This window comes from Oncorhynchus nerka, linkage group LG2 (genome assembly GCF_034236695.1).
Source record: "Oncorhynchus nerka isolate Pitt River linkage group LG2, Oner_Uvic_2.0, whole genome shotgun sequence".
Lineage (NCBI taxonomy): Eukaryota > Metazoa > Chordata > Actinopteri > Salmoniformes > Salmonidae > Oncorhynchus > Oncorhynchus nerka.
In genome coordinates this window covers 18,023,844-18,047,054 of record NC_088397.1, presented here as the reverse complement: position 1 = coordinate 18,047,054, position 23,211 = coordinate 18,023,844, and the positions used below count along the sequence as shown (strand labels likewise).

The 23,211-nt window shown below is 47.7% G+C and overlaps 1 protein-coding gene across 2 annotated transcripts in view; it reads right to left on the bottom strand.

Annotated features, from left to right (window-relative positions):
- Nucleotides 1–23,211, bottom strand: part of LOC115125822 (fibroblast growth factor 14-like) — a 210,079-nt gene that overhangs the window by 131,088 nt on the left and 55,780 nt on the right. Inside the window, exon 1 of one of the 2 annotated variants that reach the window (XM_065024041.1) lies at nucleotides 21,351–21,483. The exons of the other annotated variant lie outside the window; for it this stretch is intronic. Coding sequence (XP_064880113.1) covers nucleotides 21,351–21,420 — 70 coding nt within the window. The 5' untranslated portion in view covers nucleotides 21,421–21,483. Of the gene's footprint in view, nucleotides 1–21,350; nucleotides 21,484–23,211 lie in introns of those variants that run through there. 2 annotated transcript variants of the gene reach the window in all.

The following is a 23,211-nucleotide window of genomic DNA, read 5'->3' as shown; positions in this document are numbered from 1 at the left end:
GGGGCTGTCATTCACCATCCAGTCAGTAACCTTTCTGTATCATGGGGGGCTGTCATTCACCATCCAGTCAGTAACCTTTCTGTAAGATGGGGGGCTGTCATTCACCATCCAGTCAGTAACCTCTCTGTAACATGGGAGGCTGTCATTCACCATCCAGTCAGTAACCTCTCTGTAACATGGGGGCTGTCATTCACCATCCAGTCATTCACCATCCAGTCAGTAACTTCTCTGTAACATGGGGGCTGTCATTCACCATCCAGTCAGTAACCTCTCTGTAACATGGGGGGCTGTCATTCACCATCCAGTCAGTAACCTCTCTGTAACATGGGGGCTGTCATTCACCATCCAGTCAGTAACCTCTCTGTAACATGGGGGCTGTCATTCACCATCCAGTCAGTAACCTCTCTGTAACATGGGGGCTGTCATTCACCATCCAGTCAGTAACCTCTCTGTAACATGGGGGCTGTCATTCACCATCCAGTCAGTAACCTCTCTGTAACATGGGGGCTGTCATTCACCATCCAGTCAGTAACCTCTCTGTAACATGGGGCTGTCATTCACCATCCAGTCAGTAACCTCTCTGTAACATGGGGGCTGTCATTCACCATCCAGTCAGTAACCTCTCTGTAACATGGGTGGCTGTCATTCACCATCCAGTCAGTAACCTCTCTGTAACATGGGGGCTGTCATTCACCATCCAGTCAGTAACCTCTCTGTAACATGGGGGCTGTCATTCACCATCCAGTCAGTAACCTCTCTGTAACATGGGGGCTGTCATTCACCATCCAGTCATTCACCATCCAGTCAGTAACCTCTCTGTAACATGGGGGCTGTCATTCACCATCCAGTCAGTAACCTCTCTGTAACATGGGGGGCTGTCATTCACCATCCAGTCATTAACCTCTCTGTAACATGGGGGGCTGTCATTTACCATCCAGTCATTCACCATCCAGTCAGTAACCTCTCTGTAACATGGGGGGCTGTCATTCACCATCCAGTCATCAACCTCTCTGTAACATGGGGGGCTGTCATTCACCATCCAGTCAGTAACCTCTCTGTAACATGGGGGCTGTCATTCACCATCCAGTCATTCACCATCCAGTCAGTAACCTCTCTGTAACATGTGGTCTGTCATTCACCATCCAGTCAGTAACCTCTCTGTAACATGGGGGCTGTCATTCACCATCCAGTCAGTAACCTTTCTGTAAGATGGGGGCTGTCATTCACCATCCAGTCAGTAACCTCTCTGTAACATGGGAGGCTGTCATTCACCATCCAGTCAGTAACCTCTCTGTAACATGGGGGCTGTCATTCACCATCCAGTCATTCACCATCCAGTCAGTAACCTCTCTGTAACATGGGGGCTGTCATTCACCATCCAGTCAGTAACCTCTCTGTAACATGGGGGCTGTCATTCACCATCCAGTCAGTAACCTCTCTGTAACATGGGGGCTGTCATTCACCATCCAGTCAGTAACCTCTCTGTAACATGGGGGCTGTCATTCACCATCCAGTCAGTAACCTCTCTGTAACATGGGGGCTGTCATTCACCATCCAGTCAGTTACCTCTCTGTAACATGGGGGCTGTCATTCACCATCCAGTCAGTAACCTCTCTGTAACATGGGGCTGTCATTCACCATCCAGTCAGTAACCTCTCTGTAACATGGGGGCTGTCATTCACCATCCAGTCAGTAACCTCTCTGTAACATGGGTGGCTGTCATTCACCATCCAGTCAGTAACCTCTCTGTAACATGGGGGCTGTCATTCACCATCCAGTCATTCACCATCCAGTCAGTAACCTCTCTGTAACATGGGGGCTGTCATTCACCATCCAGTCAGTAACCTCTCTGTAACATGGGGGCTGTCATTGACCATCCAGTCAGTAACCTCTCTGTAACATGGGGGGCTGTCATTCACCATCCAGTCATTAACCTCTCTGTAACATGGGGGCTGTCATTCACCATCCAGTCAGTAACCTCTCTGTAACATGGGGCTGTCATTCACCATCCAGTCATTCACCATCCAGTCAGTAACCTCTCTGTAACATGGGGTCTGTCATTCACCATCCAGTCAGTAACCTCTCTGTAACATGGGGGCTGTCATTCACCATCCAGTCAGTAACCTTTCTGTAAGATGGGGGCTGTCATTCACCATCCAGTCAGTAACCTCTCTGTAACATGGGAGGCTGTCATTCACCATCCAGTCAGTAACCTCTCTGTAACATGGGGGCTGTCATTCACCATCCAGTCATTCACCATCCAGTCAGTAACCTCTCTGTAACATGGGGGCTGTCATTCACCATCCAGTCAGTAACCTCTCTGTAACATGGGGGCTGTCATTCACCATCCAGTCAGTAACCTCTCTGTAACATGGGGGCTGTCATTCACCATCCAGTCAGTAACCTCTCTGTAACATGGGGGGCTGTCATTCACCATCCAGTCAGTAACCACTCTGTAACATGGGGGCTGTCATTCACCATCCAGTCAGTAACCTCTCTGTAACATGGGGGGCTGTCATTCACCATCCAGTCAGTAACCTCTCTGTAACATGGGGGGCTGTCATTCACCATCCAGTCAGTAACCTCTCTGTAACATGGGGGGCTGTCATTCACCATCCAGTCATCAACCTCTCTGTAACATGGGGGGCTGTCATTCACCATCCAGTCAGTAACCTCTCTGTAACATGGGGGCTGTCATTCACCATCCAGTCATTCACCATCCAGTCAGTAACCTCTCTGTAACATGTGGTCTGTCATTCACCATCCAGTCAGTAACCTCTCTGTAACATGGGGGGCTGTCATTCACCATCCAGTCAGTAACCTTTCTGTAAGATGGGGGGCTGTCATTCACCATCCAGTCAGTAACCTCTCTGTAACATGGGAGGCTGTCATTCACCATCCAGTCAGTAACCTCTCTGTAACATGGGGGCTGTCATTCACCATCCAGTCATTCACCATCCAGTCAGTAACCTCTCTGTAACATGGGGCTGTCATTCACCATCCAGTCAGTAACCTCTCTGTAACATGGGGGCTGTCATTCACCATCCAGTCAGTAACCTCTCTGTAACATGGGGGCTGTCATTCACCATCCAGTCAGTAACCTCTCTGTAACATGGGGGCTGTCATTCACCATCCAGTCAGTAACCTCTCTGTAACATGGGGGCTGTCATTCACCATCCAGTCAGTAACCTCTCTGTAACATGGGGGCTGTCATTCACCATCCAGTCAGTAACCTCTGTAACATGGGGGCTGTCATTCACCATCCAGTCAGTAACCTCTCTGTAACATGGGGGGCTGTCATTCACCATCCAGTCAGTAACCTCTCTGTAACATGGGTGGCTGTCATTCACCATCCAGTCAGTAACCTCTCTGTAACATGGGGGGCTGTCATTCACCATCCAGTCATTCACCATCCAGTCAGTAACCTCTCTGTAACATGGGGGCTGTCATTCACCATCCAGTCAGTAACCTCTCTGTAACATGGGGGCTGTCATTGACCATCCAGTCAGTAACCTCTCTGTAACATGGGGGGCTGTCATTCACCATCCAGTCATTAACCTCTCTGTAACATGGGGGGCTGTCATTTACCATCCAGTCATTCACCATCCAGTCAGTAACCTCTCTGTAACATGGGGGGCTGTCATTCACCATCCAGTCATCAACCTCTCTGTAACATGGGGGGCTGTCATTCACCATCCAGTCAGTAACCTCTCTGTAACATGGGGGCTGTCATTCACCATCCAGTCATTCACCATCCAGTCAGTAACCTCTCTGTAACATGTGGTCTGTCATTCACCATCCAGTCAGTAACCTCTCTGTAACATGGGGGGCTGTCATTCACCATCCAGTCAGTAACCTTTCTGTAAGATGGGTGGCTGTCATTCACCATCCAGTCAGTAACCTCTCTGTAACATGGGAGGCTGTCATTCACCATCCAGTCAGTAACCTCTCTGTAACATGGGGGCTGTCATTCACCATCCAGTCATTCACCATCCAGTCAGTAACCTCTCTGTAACATGGGGCTGTCATTCACCATCCAGTCAGTAACCTCTCTGTAACATGGGGGCTGTCATTCACCATCCAGTCAGTAACCTCTCTGTAACATGGGGGCTGTCATTCACCATCCAGTCAGTAACCTCTCTGTAACATGGGGGGCTGTCATTCACCATCCAGTCAGTAACCACTCTGTAACATGGGGGCTGTCATTCACCATCCAGTCAGTAACCTCTCTGTAACATGGGGGCTGTCATTCACCATCCAGTCAGTAACCTCTCTGTAACATGGGGGCTGTCATTCACCATCCAGTCAGTAACCTCTCTGTAACATGGGGGCTGTCATTCACCATCCAGTCAGTAACCTCTCTGTAACATGGGGGCTGTCATTCACCATCCAGTCAGTAACCTCTCTGTAACATGGGGGGCTGTCATTCACCATCCAGTCAGTAACCTCTCTGTAACATGGGTGGCTGTCATTCACCATCCAGTCAGTAACCTCTCTGTAACATGGGGGCTGTCATTCACCATCCAGTCAGTAACCTCTCTGTAACATGGGGGCTGTCATTCACCATCCAGTCAGTAACCTCTCTGTAACATGGGGGCTGTCATTCACCATCCAGTCATTCACCATCCAGTCAGTAACCTCTCTGTAACATGGGGGGCTGTCATTCACCATCCAGTCAGTAACCTCTCTGTAACATGGGGGCTGTCATTCACCATCCAGTCAGTAACCTCTCTGTAACATGGGGGCTGTCATTCACCATCCAGTCATTAACCTCTCTGTAACATGGGGGGCTGTCATTTACCATCCAGTCATTCACCATCCAGTCAGTAACCTCTCTGTAACATGGGGGGCTGTCATTCACCATCCAGTCATCAACCTCTCTGTAACATGGGGGGCTGTCATTCACCATCCAGTCATTCACCATCCAGTCAGTAACCTCTCTGTAACATGTGGTCTGTCATTCACCATCCAGTCAGTAACCTCTCTGTAACATGGGGGCTGTCATTCACCATCCAGTCAGTAACCTTTCTGTAAGATGGGGGGCTGTCATTCACCATCCAGTCAGTAACCTCTCTGTAACATGGGAGGCTGTCATTCACCATCCAGTCAGTAACCTCTCTGTAACATGGGGGCTGTCATTCACCATCCAGTCATTCACCATCCAGTCAGTAACCTCTCTGTAACATGGGGGCTGTCATTCACCATCCAGTCAGTAACCTCTCTGTAACATGGGGGGCTGTCATTCACCATCCAGTCAGTAACCTCTCTGTAACATGGGGGGCTGTCATTCACCATCCAGTCAGTAACCTCTCTGTAACATGGAGGGCTGTCATTCACCATCCAGTCAGTAACCACTCTGTAACATGGGGGCTGTCATTCACCATCCAGTCAGTAACCTCTCTGTAACATGGGGGGCTGTCATTCACCATCCAGTCAGTAACCTCTCTGTAACATGGGGGCTGTCATTCACCATCCAGTCAGTAACCTCTCTGTAACATGGGGGCTGTCATTCACCATCCAGTCAGTAACCTCTCTGTAACATGGGGGCTGTCATTCACCATCCAGTCAGTAACCTCTCTGTAACATGGGGGCTGTCATTCACCATCCAGTCAGTAACCTCTCTGTAACATGGGTGGCTGTCATTCACCATCCAGTCAGTAACCTCTCTGTAACATGGGGCTGTCATTCACCATCCAGTCAGTAACCTCTCTGTAACATGGGGGCTGTCATTCACCATCCAGTCAGTAACCTCTCTGTAACATGGGGGGCTGTCATTCACCATCCAGTCATTCACCATCCAGTCAGTAACCTCTCTGTAACATGGGGGCTGTCATTCACCATCCAGTCAGTAACCTCTCTGTAACATGGGGGCTGTCATTCACCATCCAGTCAGTAACCTCTCTGTAACATGGGGGGCTGTCATTCACCATCCAGTCAGTAACCTCTCTGTAACATGGGGGCTGTCATTCACCATCCAGTCATTCACCATCCAGTCAGTAACCTCTCTGTAACATGTGGTCTGTCATTCACCATCCAGTCAGTAACCTCTCTGTAACATGGGGGGCTGTCATTCACCATCCAGTCATTCACCATCCAGTCAGTAACCTCTCTGTAACATGGGGGGCTGTCATTCACCATCCAGTCAGTAACCTCTCTGTAACATGGGAGGCTGTCATTCACCATCCAGTCAGTAACCTCTCTGTAACATGGGGGGCTGTCATTCACCATCCAGTCATTCACCATCCAGTCAGTAACCTCTCTGTAACATGGGGGCTGTCATTCACCATCCAGTCAGTAACCTCTCTGTAACATGGGGGCTGTCATTGACCATCCAGTCAGTAACCTCTCTGTAACATGGGGGGCTGTCATTCACCATCCAGTCATTAACCTCTCTGTAACATGGGGGGCTGTCATTTACCATCCAGTCATTCACCATCCAGTCAGTAACCTCTCTGTAACATGGGGGGCTGTCATTCACCATCCAGTCATCAACCTCTCTGTAACATGGGGGGCTGTCATTCACCATCCAGTCAGTAACCTCTCTGTAACATGGGGGCTGTAATTCACCATCCAGTCATTCACCATCCAGTCAGTAACCTCTCTGTAACATGTGGTCTGTCATTCACCATCCAGTCAGTAACCTCTCTGTAACATGGGGGGCTGTCATTCACCATCCAGTCAGTAACCTTTCTGTAAGATGGGGGGCTGTCATTCACCATCCAGTCAGTAACCTCTCTGTAACATGGGAGGCTGTCATTCACCATCCAGTCAGTAACCTCTCTGTAACATGGGGGCTGTCATTCACCATCCAGTCAGTAACCTCTCTGTAACATGGGGGGCTGTCATTCACCATCCAGTCAGTAACCTCTCTGTAACATGGGGGGCTGTCATTCACCATCCAGTCAGTAACCTCTCTGTAACATGGGGGCTGTCATTCACCATCCAGTCAGTAACCACTCTGTAACATGGGGGCTGTCATTCACCATCCAGTCAGTAACCTCTCTGTAACATGGGGGCTGTCATTCACCATCCAGTCAGTAACCTCTCTGTAACATGGGGGCTGTCATTCACCATCCAGTCAGTAACCTCTCTGTAACATGGGGGCTGTCATTCACCATCCAGTCAGTAACCTCTCTGTAACATGGGGCTGTCATTCACCATCCAGTCAGTAACCTCTCTGTAACATGGGGGCTGTCATTCACCATCCAGTCAGTAACCTCTCTGTAACATGGGTGGCTGTCATTCACCATCCAGTCAGTAACCTCTCTGTAACATGGGGCTGTCATTCACCATCCAGTCAGTAACCTCTCTGTAACATGGGGGCTGTCATTCACCATCCAGTCATTCACCATCCAGTCAGTAACCTCTCTGTAACATGGGGCTGTCATTCACCATCCAGTCATTAACCTCTCTGTAACATGGGGGCTGTCATTTACCATCCAGTCATTCACCATCCAGTCAGTAACCTCTCTGTAACATGGGGGGCTGTCATTCACCATCCAGTCATCAACCTCTCTGTAACATGGGGGCTGTCATTCACCATCCAGTCAGTAACCTCTCTGTAACATGGGGGCTGTCATTCACCATCCAGTCAGTAACCTCTCTGTAACATGGGGGGCTGTCATTCACCATCCAGTCAGTAACCTCTCTGTAACATGGGTGGCTGTCATTCACCATCCAGTCAGTAACCTCTCTGTAACATGGGGCTGTCATTCACCATCCAGTCAGTAACCTCTCTGTAACATGGGGGCTGTCATTCACCATCCAGTCAGTAACCTCTCTGTAACATGGGGGCTGTCATTCACCATCCAGTCATTCACCATCCAGTCAGTAACCTCTCTGTAACATGGGGGCTGTCATTCACCATCCAGTCAGTAACCTCTCTGTAACATGGGGGCTGTCATTCACCATCCAGTCAGTAACCTCTCTGTAACATGGGGGCTGTCATTCACCATCCAGTCAGTAACCACTCTGTAACATGGGGGCTGTCATTCACCATCCAGTCAGTAACCTCTCTGTAACATGGGGGGCTGTCATTCACCATCCAGTCAGTAACCTCTCTGTAACATGGGGGCTGTCATTCACCATCCAGTCAGTAACCTCTCTGTAACATGGGGGCTGTCATTCACCATCCAGTCAGTAACCTCTCTGTAACATGGGGGCTGTCATTCACCATCCAGTCAGTAACCTCTCTGTAACATGGGGGGCTGTCATTCACCATCCAGTCAGTAACCTCTCTGTAACATGGGTGGCTGTCATTCACCATCCAGTCAGTAACCTCTCTGTAACATGGGGGCTGTCATTCACCAGCCAGTCAGTAACCTCTCTGTAACATGGGGGGCTGTCATTCACCATCCAGTCATTCACCATCCAGTCAGTAACCTCTCTGTAACATGGGGGCTGTCATTCACCATCCAGTCATTAACCTCTCTGTAACATGGGGGGCTGTCATTTACCATCCAGTCATTCACCATCCAGTCAGTAACCTCTCTGTAACATGGGGGGCTGTCATTCACCATCCAGTCATCAACCTCTCTGTAACATGGGGGCTGTCATTCACCATCCAGTCAGTAACCTCTCTGTAACATGGGGGCTGTCATTCACCATCCAGTCAGTAACCTCTCTGTAACATGGGGGGCTGTCATTCACCATCCAGTCAGTAACCTCTCTGTAACATGGGTGGCTGTCATTCACCATCCAGTCAGTAACCTCTCTGTAACATGGGGGGCTGTCATTCACCATCCAGTCAGTAACCTCTCTGTAACATGGGGGCTGTCATTCACCATCCAGTCAGTAACCTCTCTGTAACATGGGGGGCTGTCATTCACCATCCAGTCATTCACCATCCAGTCAGTAACCTCTCTGTAACATGGGGGCTGTCATTCACCATCCAGTCAGTAACCTCTCTGTAACATGGGGGCTGTCATTGACCATCCAGTCAGTAACCTCTCTGTAACATGGGGGGCTGTCATTCACCATCCAGTCATTAACCTCTCTGTAACATGGGGGGCTGTCATTTACAATCCAGTCATTCACCATCCAGTCAGTAACCTCTCTGTAACATGGGGGGCTGACATTCACCATCCAGTCATCAACCTCTCTGTAACATGGGGGGCTGTCATTCACCATCCAGTCAGTAACCTCTCTGTAACATGGGGGCTGTCATTCACCATCCAGTCATTCACCATCCAGTCAGTAACCTCTCTGTAACATGGGGGGCTGTCATTCACCATCCAGTCAGTAACCTTTCTGTATCATGGGGGGCTGTCATTCACCATCCAGTCAGTAACCTCTCTGTAACATGGGGGGCTGTCATTCACCATCCAGTCAGTAACCTCTCTGTAACATGGGGGCTGTCATTCACCATCCAGTCAGTAACCTCTCTGTAACATGGGGGCTGTTATTGACCATCCAGTCAGTAACCTCTCTGTAACATGGGGGGCTGTCATTCACCATCCAGTCATTAACCTCTCTGTAACATGGGGGCTGTTTTACCATCCAGTCATTCACCATCCAGTCAGTAACCTCTCTGTAACATGGGGGGCTGTCATTCACCATCCAGTCATCAACCTCTCTGTAACATGGGGGGCTGTCATTCACCATCCAGTCAGTAACCTCTCTGTAACATGGGGGGCTGTCATTCACCATCCAGTCAGTAACCTTTCTGTATCATGGGGGGCTGTCATTCACCATCCAGTCAGTAACCTCTCTGTAACATGGGGTGCTGTCATTCACCATCCAGTCAGTAACCTCTCTGTAACATGGGTGGCTGTCATTCACCATCCAGTCAGTAACCTCTCTGTAACATGGGGGGCTGTCATTCACCATCCAGTCAGTAACCTCTCTGTAACATGGGTGCTGCCATTCACCATCCAGTCAGTAACCTCTCTGTAACATGGGGGCTGTTATTGACCATCCAGTCAGTAACCTCTCTGTAACATGGGGGGCTGTCATTCACCATCCAGTCATTAACCTCTCTGTAACATGGGGGGCTGTCATTTACCATCCAGTCATTCACCATCCAGTCAGTAACCTCTCTGTAACATGGGGGGCTGTCATTCACCATCCAGTCATCAACCTCTCTGTAACATGGGGGGCTGTCATTCACCATCCAGTCAGTAACCCCTCTGTAACATGGGGGCTGTCATTCACCATCCAGTCATTAACCTCTCTGTAACATGGGGGGCTGTCATTTACCATCCAGTCATTCACCATCCAGTCAGTAACCTCTCTGTAACATGGGGGGCTGTCATTCACCATCCAGTCATCAACCTCTCTGTAACATGGGGGCTGTCATTCACCATCCAGTCAGTAACCTCTCTGTAACATGGGGCTGTCATTCACCATCCAGTCATTCACCATCCAGTCAGTAACCTCTCTGTAACATGGGGGGCTGTCATTCACCATCCAGTCAGTAACCTTTCTGTATCATGGGGGGCTGTCATTCACCATCCAGTCAGTAACCTTTCTGTAAGATGGGGGGCTGTCATTCACCATCCAGTCAGTAACCTCTCTGTAACATGGGAGGCTGTCATTCACCATCCAGTCAGTAACCTCTCTGTAACATGGGGGCTGTCATTCACCATCCAGTCATTCACCATCCAGTCAGTAACCTCTCTGTAACATGGGGGCTGTCATTCACCATCCAGTCAGGAAACCTCTCTCTAACATGGGGGGCTGTCATTCACCATCCAGTCAGTAACCTCTCTGTAACATGGGGGGCTGTCATTCACCATCCAGTCAGTAACCTCTCTGTAACATGGGGGGCTGTCATTCACCATCCAGTCAGTAACCACTCTGTAACATGGGGGCTGTCATTCACCATCCAGTCAAGTAACCTCTCTGTAACATGGGGGGCTGTCATTCACCATCCAGTCAGTAACCTCTCTGTAACATGGGGGGCTGTCATTCACCATCCAGTCAGTAACCTCTCTGTAACATGGGTGGCTGTCATTCACCATCCAGTCAGTAACCTCTCTGTAACATGGGGGGCTGTCATTCACCATCCAGTCAGTAACCTCTCTGTAACATGGGGGCTGTCATTCACCATCCAGTCAGTAACCTCTCTGTAACATGGGGGGCTGTCATTCACCATCCAGTCATTCACCATCCAGTCAGTAACCTCTCTGTAACATGGGGGCTGTCATTCACCATCCAGTCAGTAACCTCTCTGTAACATGGGGGCTGTCATTGACCATCCAGTCAGTAACCTCTCTGTAACATGGGGGGCTGTCATTCACCATCCAGTCATTAACCTCTCTGTAACATGGGGGGCTGTCATTTACAATCCAGTCATTCACCATCCAGTCAGTAACCTCTCTGTAACATGGGGGGCTGTCATTCACCATCCAGTCATCAACCTCTCTGTAACATGGGGGGCTGTCATTCACCATCCAGTCAGTAACCTCTCTGTAACATGGGGGCTGTCATTCACCATCCAGTCATTCACCATCCAGTCAGTAACCTCTCTGTAACATGGGGGGCTGTCATTCACCATCCAGTCAGTAACCTTTCTGTATCATGGGGGGCTGTCATTCACCATCCAGTCAGTAACCTCTCTGTAACATGGGGTGCTGTCATTCACCATCCAGTCAGTAACCTCTCTGTAACATGGGTGGCTGTCATTCACCATCCAGTCAGTAACCTCTCTGTAACATGGGGGGCTGTCATTCACCATCCAGTCAGTAACCTCTCTGTAACATGGGGGCTGTCATTCACCATCCAGTCAGTAACCTCTCTGTAACATGGGGGCTGTTATTGACCATCCAGTCAGTAACCTCTCTGTAACATGGGGGGCTGTCATTCACCATCCAGTCATTAACCTCTCTGTAACATGGGGGGCTGTCATTTACCATCCAGTCATTCACCATCCAGTCAGTAACCTCTCTGTAACATGGGGGGCTGTCATTCACCATCCAGTCATCAACCTCTCTGTAACATGGGGGGCTGTCATTCACCATCCAGTCAGTAACCTCTCTGTAACATGGGGGCTGTCATTCACCATCCAGTCATTAACCTCTCTGTAACATGGGGGGCTGTCATTTACCATCCAGTCATTCACCATCCAGTCAGTAACCTCTCTGTAACATGGGGGGCTGTCATTCACCATCCAGTCATCAACCTCTCTGTAACATGGGGGGCTGTCATTCACCATCCAGTCAGTAACCTCTCTGTAACATGGGGGCTGTCATTCACCATCCAGTCATTCACCATCCAGTCAGTAACCTCTCTGTAACATGGGGGGCTGTCATTCACCATCCAGTCAGTAACCTTTCTGTATCATGGGGGGCTGTCATTCACCATCCAGTCAGTAACCTTTCTGTAAGATGGGGGGCTGTCATTCACCATCCAGTCAGTAACCTCTCTGTAACATGGGAGGCTGTCATTCACCATCCAGTCAGTAACCTCTCTGTAACATGGGGCTGTCATTCACCATCCAGTCATTCACCATCCAGTCAGTAACCTCTCTGTAACATGGGGGCTGTCATTCACCATCCAGTCAGGAAACCTCTCTGTAACATGGGGGGCTGTCATTCACCATCCAGTCAGTAACCTCTCTGTAACATGGGGGCTGTCATTCACCATCCAGTCAGTAACCTCTCTGTAACATGGGGGCTGTCATTCACCATCCAGTCAGTAACCACTCTGTAACATGGGGGCTGTCATTCACCATCCAGTCAGTAACCTCTCTGTAACATGGGGGCTGTCATTCACCATCCAGTCAGTAACCTCTCTGTAACATGGGGGCTGTCATTCACCATCCAGTCAGTAACCTCTCTGTAACATGGGGCTGTCATTCACCATCCAGTCAGTAACCTCTCTGTAACATGGGGGCTGTCATTCACCATCCAGTCATTCACCATCCAGTCAGTAACCTCTCTGTAACATGGGGGCTGTCATTCACCATCCAGTCAGTAACCTCTCTGTAACATGGGGGCTGTCATTGACCATCCAGTCAGTAACCTCTCTGTAACATGGGGGGCTGTCATTCACCATCCAGTCATTAACCTCTCTGTAACATGGGGGGCTGTCATTTACCATCCAGTCATTCACCATCCAGTCATCAACCTCTCTGTAACATGGGGGGCTGTCATTCAGCATCCAGTCAGTAACCTCTCTGTAACATGGGGGCTGTCATTCACCATCCAGTCATTCACCATCCAGTCAGTAACCTCTCTGTAACATGGGGGCTGTCATTCACCATCCAGTCATTAACCTCTCTGTAACATGGGGGGCTGTCATTTACCATCCAGTCATTCACCATCCAGTCAGTAACCTCTCTGTAACATGGGGGGCTGTCATTCACCATCCAGTCATCAACCTCTCTGTAACATGGGGGGCTGTCATTCACCATCCAGTCAGTAACCTCTCTGTAACATGGGGGCTGTCATTCACCATCCAGTCATTCACCATCCAGTCAGTAACCTCTCTGTAACATGGGGGGCTGTCATTCACCATCCAGTCAGTAACCTTTCTGTATCATGGGGGGCTGTCATTCACCATCCAGTCAGTAACCTTTCTGTAAGATGGGGGGCTGTCATTCACCATCCAGTCAGTAACCTCTCTGTAACATGGGAGGCTGTCATTCACCATCCAGTCAGTAACCTCTCTGTAACATGGGGGCTGTCATTCACCATCCAGTCATTCACCATCCAGTCAGTAACCTCTCTGTAACATGGGGGCTGTCATTCACCATCCAGTCAGGAAACCTCTCTGTAACATGGGGGGCTGTCATTCACCATCCAGTCAGTAACCTCTCTGTAACATGGGGGGCTGTCATTCACCATCCAGTCAGTAACCTCTCTGTAACATGGGGGGCTGTCATTCACCATCCAGTCAGTAACCACTCTGTAACATGGGGGCTGTCATTCACCATCCAGTCAGTAACCTCTCTGTAACATGGGGGGCTGTCATTCACCATCCAGTCAGTAACCTCTCTGTAACATGGGGGGCTGTCATTCACCATCCAGTCAGTAACCTCTCTGTAACATGGGGGCTGTCATTCACCATCCAGTCAGTAACCTCTCTGTAACATGGGGGCTGTCATTCACCATCCAGTCAGTAACCTCTCTGTAACATGGGGGGCTGTCATTCACCATCCAGTCAGTAACCTCTCTGTAACATGGGGGGCTGTCAGTCACCATCCAGTCAGTAACCTCTCTGTAACATGGGGGCTGTTATTCACCATCCAGTCATTCACCATCCAGTCAGTAACCTCTCTGTAACATGGGGGCTGTCATTCACCATCCAGTCAGTAACCTCTCTGTAACATGGGGGGTTGTCATTCACCATCCAGTCAGTAACCTCTCTGTAACATGGGGGGCTGTCATTCACCATCCAGTCAGTAACCTTTCTGTAACATGGGGGGCTGTCATTAACCATCCAGTCAGTAACCTCTCTGTAACATGGGGGGCTGTCATTCACCATCCAGTCATTAACCTCTCTGTAACATGGGGGGGCTGTCATTCACCATCCAGTCATCAACCTCTCTGTAACATGGGGGGCTGTCATTCACCATCCAGTCAGTAACCTCTCTGTAACATGGGGGCTGTCATTCACTATCCAGTCATTCACCATCCAGTCAGTTACCTCTCTGTAACATGGGGGCTGTCATTCACCATCCAGTCAGTAACCTCTCTGTAACATGGGGGGCTGTCATTCACCATCCAGTCATTCACCATCCAGTCAGTAACCTCTCTGTAACATGTGGTCTGTCATTCACCATCCAGTCAGTAACCTCTCTGTAACATGGGGGGCTGTCATTCACCATCCAGTCATTCACCATCCAGTCAGTAACCTCTCTGTAACATGGGGGGCTGAAATTCACCATCCAGTCAGTAACCTCTCTGTAACATGGGGGCTGTCATTCACCATCCAGTCAGTAACCTCTCTGTAACATGGGGGGCTGTCATTCACCATCCAGTCAGTAACCTCTCTGTAACATGGGGGGCTGTCATTCACCATCCAGTCAGTAACCTCTCTGTAACATGGGGGGCTGTCATTCACCATCCAGTCATTCACCATCCAGTCAGTAACCTCTCTGTAACATGGGGGCTGTCATTCACCATCCAGTCAGTAACCTCTCTGTAACATGGGGGCTGTCATTCACCATCCAGTCAGTAACCTCTCTGCAACATGGGGGCTGTCATTCACCATCCAGTCAGTAACCTCTCTGTAACATGGGGGCTGTCATTCACCATCCAGTCAGTAACCTCTCTGTAACATGGGGGCTGTCATTCACCATCCAGTCAGTAACCTCTCTGTAACATGGGGGGCTGTCATTCACCATCCAGTCAGTAACCTCTCTGTAACATGGGGGGCTGTCATTCACCATCCAGTCAGTAACCTCTCTGTAACATGGGGGGGCTGTCATTCACCATCCAGTCATCAACCTCTCTGTAACATGGGGGGCTGTCATTCACCATCCAGTCAGTAACCTCTCTGTAACATGGGGGCTGTCATCCACCATCCAGTCATTCACCATCCAGTCAGTTCACCATCCAGTCAGTAATCTCTGTAACATGGGGGCTGTCATTCACCATCCAGTCAGTAACCTCTCTGTAACATGGGGGCTGTCATTCACTATCCAGTCATTCACCATCCAGTCAGTAACCTCTCTGTAACATGGGGGCTGTCATTCACCATCCAGTCAGTAACCTCTCTGTAACATGGGGGGCTGTCATTCACCATCCAGTCATTAACCTCTCTGTAACATGGGGGCTGTCATTCACCATCCAGTCAGTAACCTCTCTGTAACATGGGGGCTGTCATTCACCATCCAGTCATTCACCATCCAGTCAGTAACCTCTGTGTAACATGGGGGGCTGTCATTCACCATCCAGTCAGTAACCTCTCTGTAACATGGGGGCTGTCATTCACCATCCAGTCAGTAACCTCTCTGTAACATGGGGGGCTGTCATTCACCATCCAGTCATTAACCTCTCTGTAACATGGGGGGCTGTCATTCACCATCCAGTCAGTAACCTCTCTGTAAGATGGGGGGCTGTCATTCACCATCCAGTCAGTAACCTCTCTGTAACATGGGGGGGCTGTCATTCACCATCCAGTCAGTAACCTCTCTGTAACATGGGGGCTGTCATTCACCATCCAGTCATAACCTCTCTGTAACATGGGGGCATTCCATCCAGTCATTCACCATCCAGTAAACCTCTCTGTAACATGGGGGCTGTCATTCACCATCCAGTCAGTAACCTCTCTGTAACATGGGGGCTGTCATTCACCATCCAGTCAGTAACCTCTCTGTAACATGGGGGGCTGTCATTCACCATCCAGTCAGTAACCTCTCTGTAACATGGGGGCTGTCATTCACCATCCAGTCAGTAACCTCTCTGTAACATGGGGGCTGTCATTCACCATCCAGTCAGTCACTGATTACATCTATGACATCTGCCAACCAATCAAGTTACAGTGATGGCACCTGTGGTCTAATGACGATTCAGTGATGATGTAGTAAGGCCTTGCAAATAAATGGATCTAAATAAAACCTAATCTCCTCTCCTCCTCTCTCTCCTCCATCTCTCAACCTCTCCTTCCATGTCTATTTCCTCCCCTCCTCTCATTCCTCCACCTCTCAACCTCTCCTTCCATGTATATTTCCTCTCCTCCTCTCTCCTCCACCTCTCAACCTCTCCTTCCATGTCTATTTCCTCTCCTCCTCCACCTCTCAACCTCTCCTTCCATGTCTATTTCCTCTCCTCCTCTCTCTCCTCCACCTCTCAACCTCTCCTTCCATGTCTATTTCCTCTCCTCCTCTCTCTCCTCCACCTCTCAACCTCTCCTTCCATGTCTATTTCCTCTCCTCCTCTCTCTCCTCCACCTCTCAACCTCTCCCTCCATGTCTATTTTCTCTCATCCTTTCTCTCCTCCCGTCTTTTTCTGTCTGTCTGGAGGTGAGTTAGAAGTCCCTTTGAGGGTCGATGGGGGTTTGGCTCCTAAAGGCCCACACTCTGCTGCTTCAGGGAATCAAGTTCTCCTGAGTGATGGCTTTGGGGACCTCTGTGTGTGTGTGTGTGTGTGTGTGTGTGTGTGTGTGTGTGTGTGTGTGTGTGTGTGCATGTGCGTGTGCGTGTGCGCGCGAGCACGCGAGCGAGCGAGCGAGAGAGAGAGAGATACTCCTGAGTTCTGTATTTGGGGGTCAGAGTGGTCCCCAAAGAGATGTGAAACAGCAAAAGGTGTATGCATGTGTGAACCTGCGTGTGTGTTCACCTCAACCTTAGAATAGGTTGAGGATAGTATGACCTAATAATCTGATTACAGTTTTTTTCGATTGCTAAACGACAGTGGACACAACTGGAGTCACATGTGCCAAACTCTAACTACAGTCTGCACAGCAGCAGTTCATGTGGACCAAACTCTAACTACAGTCTACACAGCAGCAGTTCATGTGGACCAAACTCTAACTACAGTCTACACAGCAGCAGTTCATGTGGACCAAACTCTAACTGAGTCTGCACAGCAGCAGTTTTGGACCAAACTCTAACTAGTCTGAACAGCAGCAGTTCATGTGGACCAAACTCTAACTACAGTCTACACAGCAGCAGTTCATGTGGACAAAACTCTAACTACAGTCTACACAGCAGCAGTTCATGTGGACCAAACTCTAGTTCCTTTTTCATTGCTTGAACACAGTTTTCAAAACTCTACACACTTATCCCATGACTTTAACCACAACCTGCACAACACTGTGGATTTACAGCACTTTGTTCAAATGCTAACACACTGCTGTCAAAACTGTGAGCCACACATTCAAAACGGAATAGATTTCAGCCTTGTGCCTTTCAAACACTGCTGATTGCAATTTCAGCTGAAAGGCTAAGCAGGTGTCTTGTTTTAGACTTGTTAGTGAACACACACACATATTACAGTATATATAGGTAGCTCAGAAAGACTCATTTTGGAAATGGAACAAGGAAGATGGGTTCGTGGAGGGAGAAGGGTGGCAGGGAGAGGGCGGATGCGTGGAGGAAGACAAAGAAGACAAAGAGCTGTTATTTCAGATGAAATAAGGGCTACACTTATAGACCATGTCGTGAACCATGGTCTCTCATTGAGAGAGGCAGGGTTGAGGGTGCAACCCAATCTGCAAAGATCCACAGTGGCATCTGTAATGCAAATTTTCCATCATGCAAACAGGTGAGAGTTACATCCTTACAGTAAATGAAAACATTACAGGAATCTATTTTGTATTGCAATTATAGAATATTTACACAGATATATATTACAGTAAGTTTGACTGTAAAATATATTTTTACAACAGGACCCAAAGGCTGCCCCCAACAGGGGGAAGAGGAAAAATATTTTCAGATGCGCAGGAAAATGCTATTGTTGACATGGTTGTTGTCAACAATGCAATAAAACTGCGGGAGATTCAAGATAGAGTGCTGGCGGATAATGATATATTTGAAAATGTTCATTCTGTCAGCACAACAACTATTGCTCGAGTCCTAAAGAAACACCAAGTTACAATGAAACAGTTATACACTGTACCGTTCGAGAGAAACAGTGAACGGGTAAAAGAGCAAAGATACCAATATGTCCAGGTAAGACGTCTGAGGTTACGTACACAGCTATACAAAATATTTACAGTAAAAAAAACACTAGCATTTCTACAGTAAAACTGTGCACTTACTGTTTTTCAGAGAGTAATGGAGGTGGAAGCACTGGAAAGACCACATTGATTTGTATTTATCGATGAAGCTGGATTTAACCTTGCCAAAACACAGCGCAGAGGAAGGAATGTTATAGGTCAAAGGGCCACTGTGGAGGTTCCAGGCCAAAGGGGGAAATATCACCATGTGTGCTGCAATGGCCAATGATGGTTTGCTTCTCAACACACCACTCATTGGCCCATACAACACAGAAAGGCTTATAGCTTTCCTAGAACAGCTCTATGCTCAGCTAGTGCCAGCAGAACAGGGGGAACCAGTAAGAAACCCCCAAGTTTTTGTCATAGTTTGCGATAACGTTGCTTTTCACCACTCTGCAGCTGTCACAGATTGGTTTGCAGCACATCACAGATTTATGGTTTTGTACCTGCCTGCATATTCACCCTTCCTCAACCCAATAGAGGAGTTTTTCTCTGCCTGGAGGTGGAAAGTGTTTGGTCACCACCCACAAGACCAAATGTCTCTTTTGGAAGCCATGCGTGCCGGATGTGAGGACACGAGTACAGAGGACTGCCAGGGATGGATAAGGCACTCCAGAAGGTTCTTCCCCAGGTGCATGGCAAGAGAAAACATTAGATGTGATGTTGAAGAAAACCTGTGGCCTGATGCTAGAGAAAGGCAGGATTAGCCCCTCAATTATTTGTTGGAATTACAGTATGTACTTTTAGTTTCTACCTTTTTTTTCTCATTACTGTAATTCCGTAAATTACTACAGACTATTGAAGCAAACTGCAAATTTTCATTTACCTTAAAGAATTGTTATGTTCTAAAATTTTAATAAATCATGTGAAAGAATGTCACTCTTTTCTTTGAAGAAAATATGACTTTGTATGAAGTCACTGAAATTGTTCAAACTGTAAAGATGAAAAGTTTGTATTTTCTGTATTGGTGTTTGATGCTAGTGTTTTTACTCTCAGTGTGTTCTGAGTGACAGTGTGTGTTATCTCAGTGAGGGTTGTGCATAGTGTTTGGCTGCACTGAGCGTGTTTTGAGCCATGTGTTAAGAGTTGTGTTGCTTGGAATGAGTTTTGCAGGTGATGTGAACTGTTTAGCTCAGGTGACTGTTGGTAGTGCAGACTGTAGTTAGAGTTTTGCACATGTGACTCCAGTTGTGCCCACTGTCGTTTAGCAATCGAAAAAAACTATAATAATCTGTTGACATTTAAGGATGAGAAGGACTAGAGATGGTATGAAAGGGACCTGGCTGTCAGCGATTGGGTGCAGAGATGTACCGGAGTCAGGCGCAGGACACAGGTTTGAGCAACACAACGGAGTTTACTCAAAAAAGTCAAGCAAGAGTCCAAATAGGAAAATACATACACACTAACACCTACAACAACCACTAAGACACCAACAATCACGGACAGAACAGAAATGTATGCCAGAGGGTTAAATAAGGAACATGATATGGGAATTGAAACCAGGTGAGATTAATACAGACAAAACTAAACTAAACTGAAACATGGATCGTGGTGACTAGAAAGCCGGTGACATCGACCGCCGAACAAGGAGAAGGGCCGACTTCGGCGCTATATGTACCAAGTGTCTCAGAGTCGGATGGCTGATTTAGGATCAGTTTTGCCTTGTAGATCACAATGAATAAGATTACATATACAGAGGGGACCTGACCTGAGATCAGCACTCCTACTCTGAGATGCTTGATACATATGAATCCTGAGGTGTTCAGGGCTGACAAGTATACAGCTGTAAATATCCTGCATTTATTATTAGTATACAGGTCAGTCAACACTAGAGAGGTTTCCATGGCAGGGACAATACCAGGTGCTGACAACCTTGGAAAATATGCTCGTACACACACTCGTACACACACTCGTACACACACTCGTACACACACACACACACACACACACACACACACACACACACACACACACACACACACACACACACACACACACACACACACACACACACACACAGCACTCTTCAAACAGTCCTCAGACAGAGACTTGAGTCTGACGCCTACTTATCAACACCTTTACAAACTTCAGGGGTCAGGTCACACTGTGTGTGTGCGCGCGAATATGGAGTTTAAATCATGACCAGGGCGACAGAAAGAAAATCAACTGCTTCCAATTTAGGCAGCAATCACAGATAGAATCTGACAAGACATCACAATAGGGACAGACCGAATCTGCATGGACAGAATTTACTGTAACATGATGACATCATAACAAGGGAATTTGACATGATGACTTCACAATAGGGCCAGACAAAATCTACAATGATAGCATTTGTTATAATGAAATCCCTGTAGGGCCACACTGAATATGGCATGAGGACATCACAATAGGGCCGGACAGAATATTTTATAACTTTATAAAAAAACAAATACCAAAGATGACTAGCTACAGGTTGACAGATTGAACAAGCAGACAATTCAGGCATCAACTGCTTGTTGTTTTGATTCTCAATTTCCCCAGTGCAATAGTATTCTGAAACATCCAATAGGCTTCATCTGTGACCCAACAGGACTTACCAGAGTGTCCTGACCAGACAACCACGGTAACATCCCGTGACCCGCCTTTCCTCTCTTTCCTTTTTGCTCTGTCTCTCTCCCTTTCCCTCTCTCCCTGTCCCTCACTCCCTCACTCTGTTTACCTCTCCCTCTCTCTTTTTCAAACTATCTAACCCATTCCTTACCTGGTGTGAGTTTCCCCAATGCATTACGTATCCTCCTCTCTGTTATCCTCAGCAATGTCTCTAAATCCATGAGCGACACAAACACCCTCCATGGACCCCCGGTTATATCTCTCCACTCCCCCTTCCCTATATCACACCCAGAGCTAGGAATGTCTCTGTTGTGTCATACAGTCATCAGGACCTCATAAGAATCACTGAGAGAGAAAGCGAGAGAGAGAGAAAGAGCAAGTGAGAGAGAGAGAGAGAGAGAGAGAGAGAGAGAGAGGGAGAGAGAGAGAGAGAAAGAGAGAGAGAGAGAGTGAGAGAGAGAGAGAGAGAATGGCCACCAGGAATGTTGTTGACTGGGGTCCTTATAAGTCTGTCTACTGGCTCCACTTCTGATGCTGTTGAAGCTTAGCAGAGATATCTGCACTGGTATCTGTCCTCACTTCCACACCCACTATGACAACATATAGACCCGAAGGGAAACCTCTAAACCCTTACCACGACCATGAGTTTGTGTTTCAGTGAGGAGCAATCGAAGACATGGGAGAATCATAAGCAGCTTTCAGATACTGGATAATGTATTAGAGAACAAACTAAACATGAAAACAGAAGTAGAGAAAACATAGATGTACATCAGTGTAGAGTGGCTGTTTAAAGATATGTGTCTGCAGACAACAGCGTTTGTAGGTTTAAGTGAGAAGAGATCAGGAGAAAGGTTGTATTTCGTGTAGAGTTAGTAATTCGGATTCGGATGATAAGCTAATGAGAGCACACTAACATGGTATGCACACACACACACACACAGGTCACTTGTGATACAAGTCAGTAAACTAACGTTTACCCTAACCCTAACCCTAAACCTAACGTTTACCCTAACCCTAACCCTAAACCTAACGTTTACCCTAACCCTAAACCTAACGTTTACCCGAACCCTAACTCCTAACCCTAAAACTAACTCTAACATATTTCGAACACTTATTCTAACCTTAACCCTAATCCACCTAGAAATAGCATTTGACCTCGTGGGTATTAACAAAATGTCCTCAGTTGGTCAAATTTTTGTTTGTTTACTATTCTTGTGGGCACTTTTGGTCCCCACAAGAATAGTTAAACACACACACAGATGCACATGGGGCACTGCACCACAACATCTAATTTACAACCTAACAATTGTATCTGTAGCTTTTATTTTAAGTAAGCATTTCACTGTAATACCTGTTGTATTCGGCGCACGTGACAAACTTTGATTTGATTTGAAATGGAGAAATGTATATTTCTGAACCCTCTTGGACATAAGCAGCAGCGAGATAAGAAAAGACCCTCATTGATTTAACAATTATTTAAACAAAAATGACATTTTGCTCTGTCAGAATTATACAGTACACGTCATCAACTGTGTCATCATTTGGAATCTGTTAAAAAGGTCAACAAAGTCATTTGTGATGCCATCAATTGGGATCTGTTAAAATGACCAAACAGTGATGTCATAATGAGACTAATTTAGAATGGTTAACAACGTCCTTTGTGATGTCATAATGAGAAACCATCAGAATGGTCAACTAAACCCTGTAATGTCATTACGTAATAAGAATCAATCACAACGGCAAGTAGAGGAAGGTGTATGCCATCTAAACTCCTCTTAGACATACAGAACAGGAGAGGCAGCAGGGCAAACCGCAGCACGTTATGTATTGGGCACACACCTTTAACACCAGCCAGCAGACTAAGAGGAAGTGTGGTGGGTGGTAAAAATATATATGCCTCAGGCCCGGGCCACAGAGTCACAGAAGAGAGAGATAGAGAGAGAGCGAAACAGAGAGACATGAAATGAGAGAGAAAGAGAGAAGAGAATAGAGAAGAGAGCTACCACTTACCA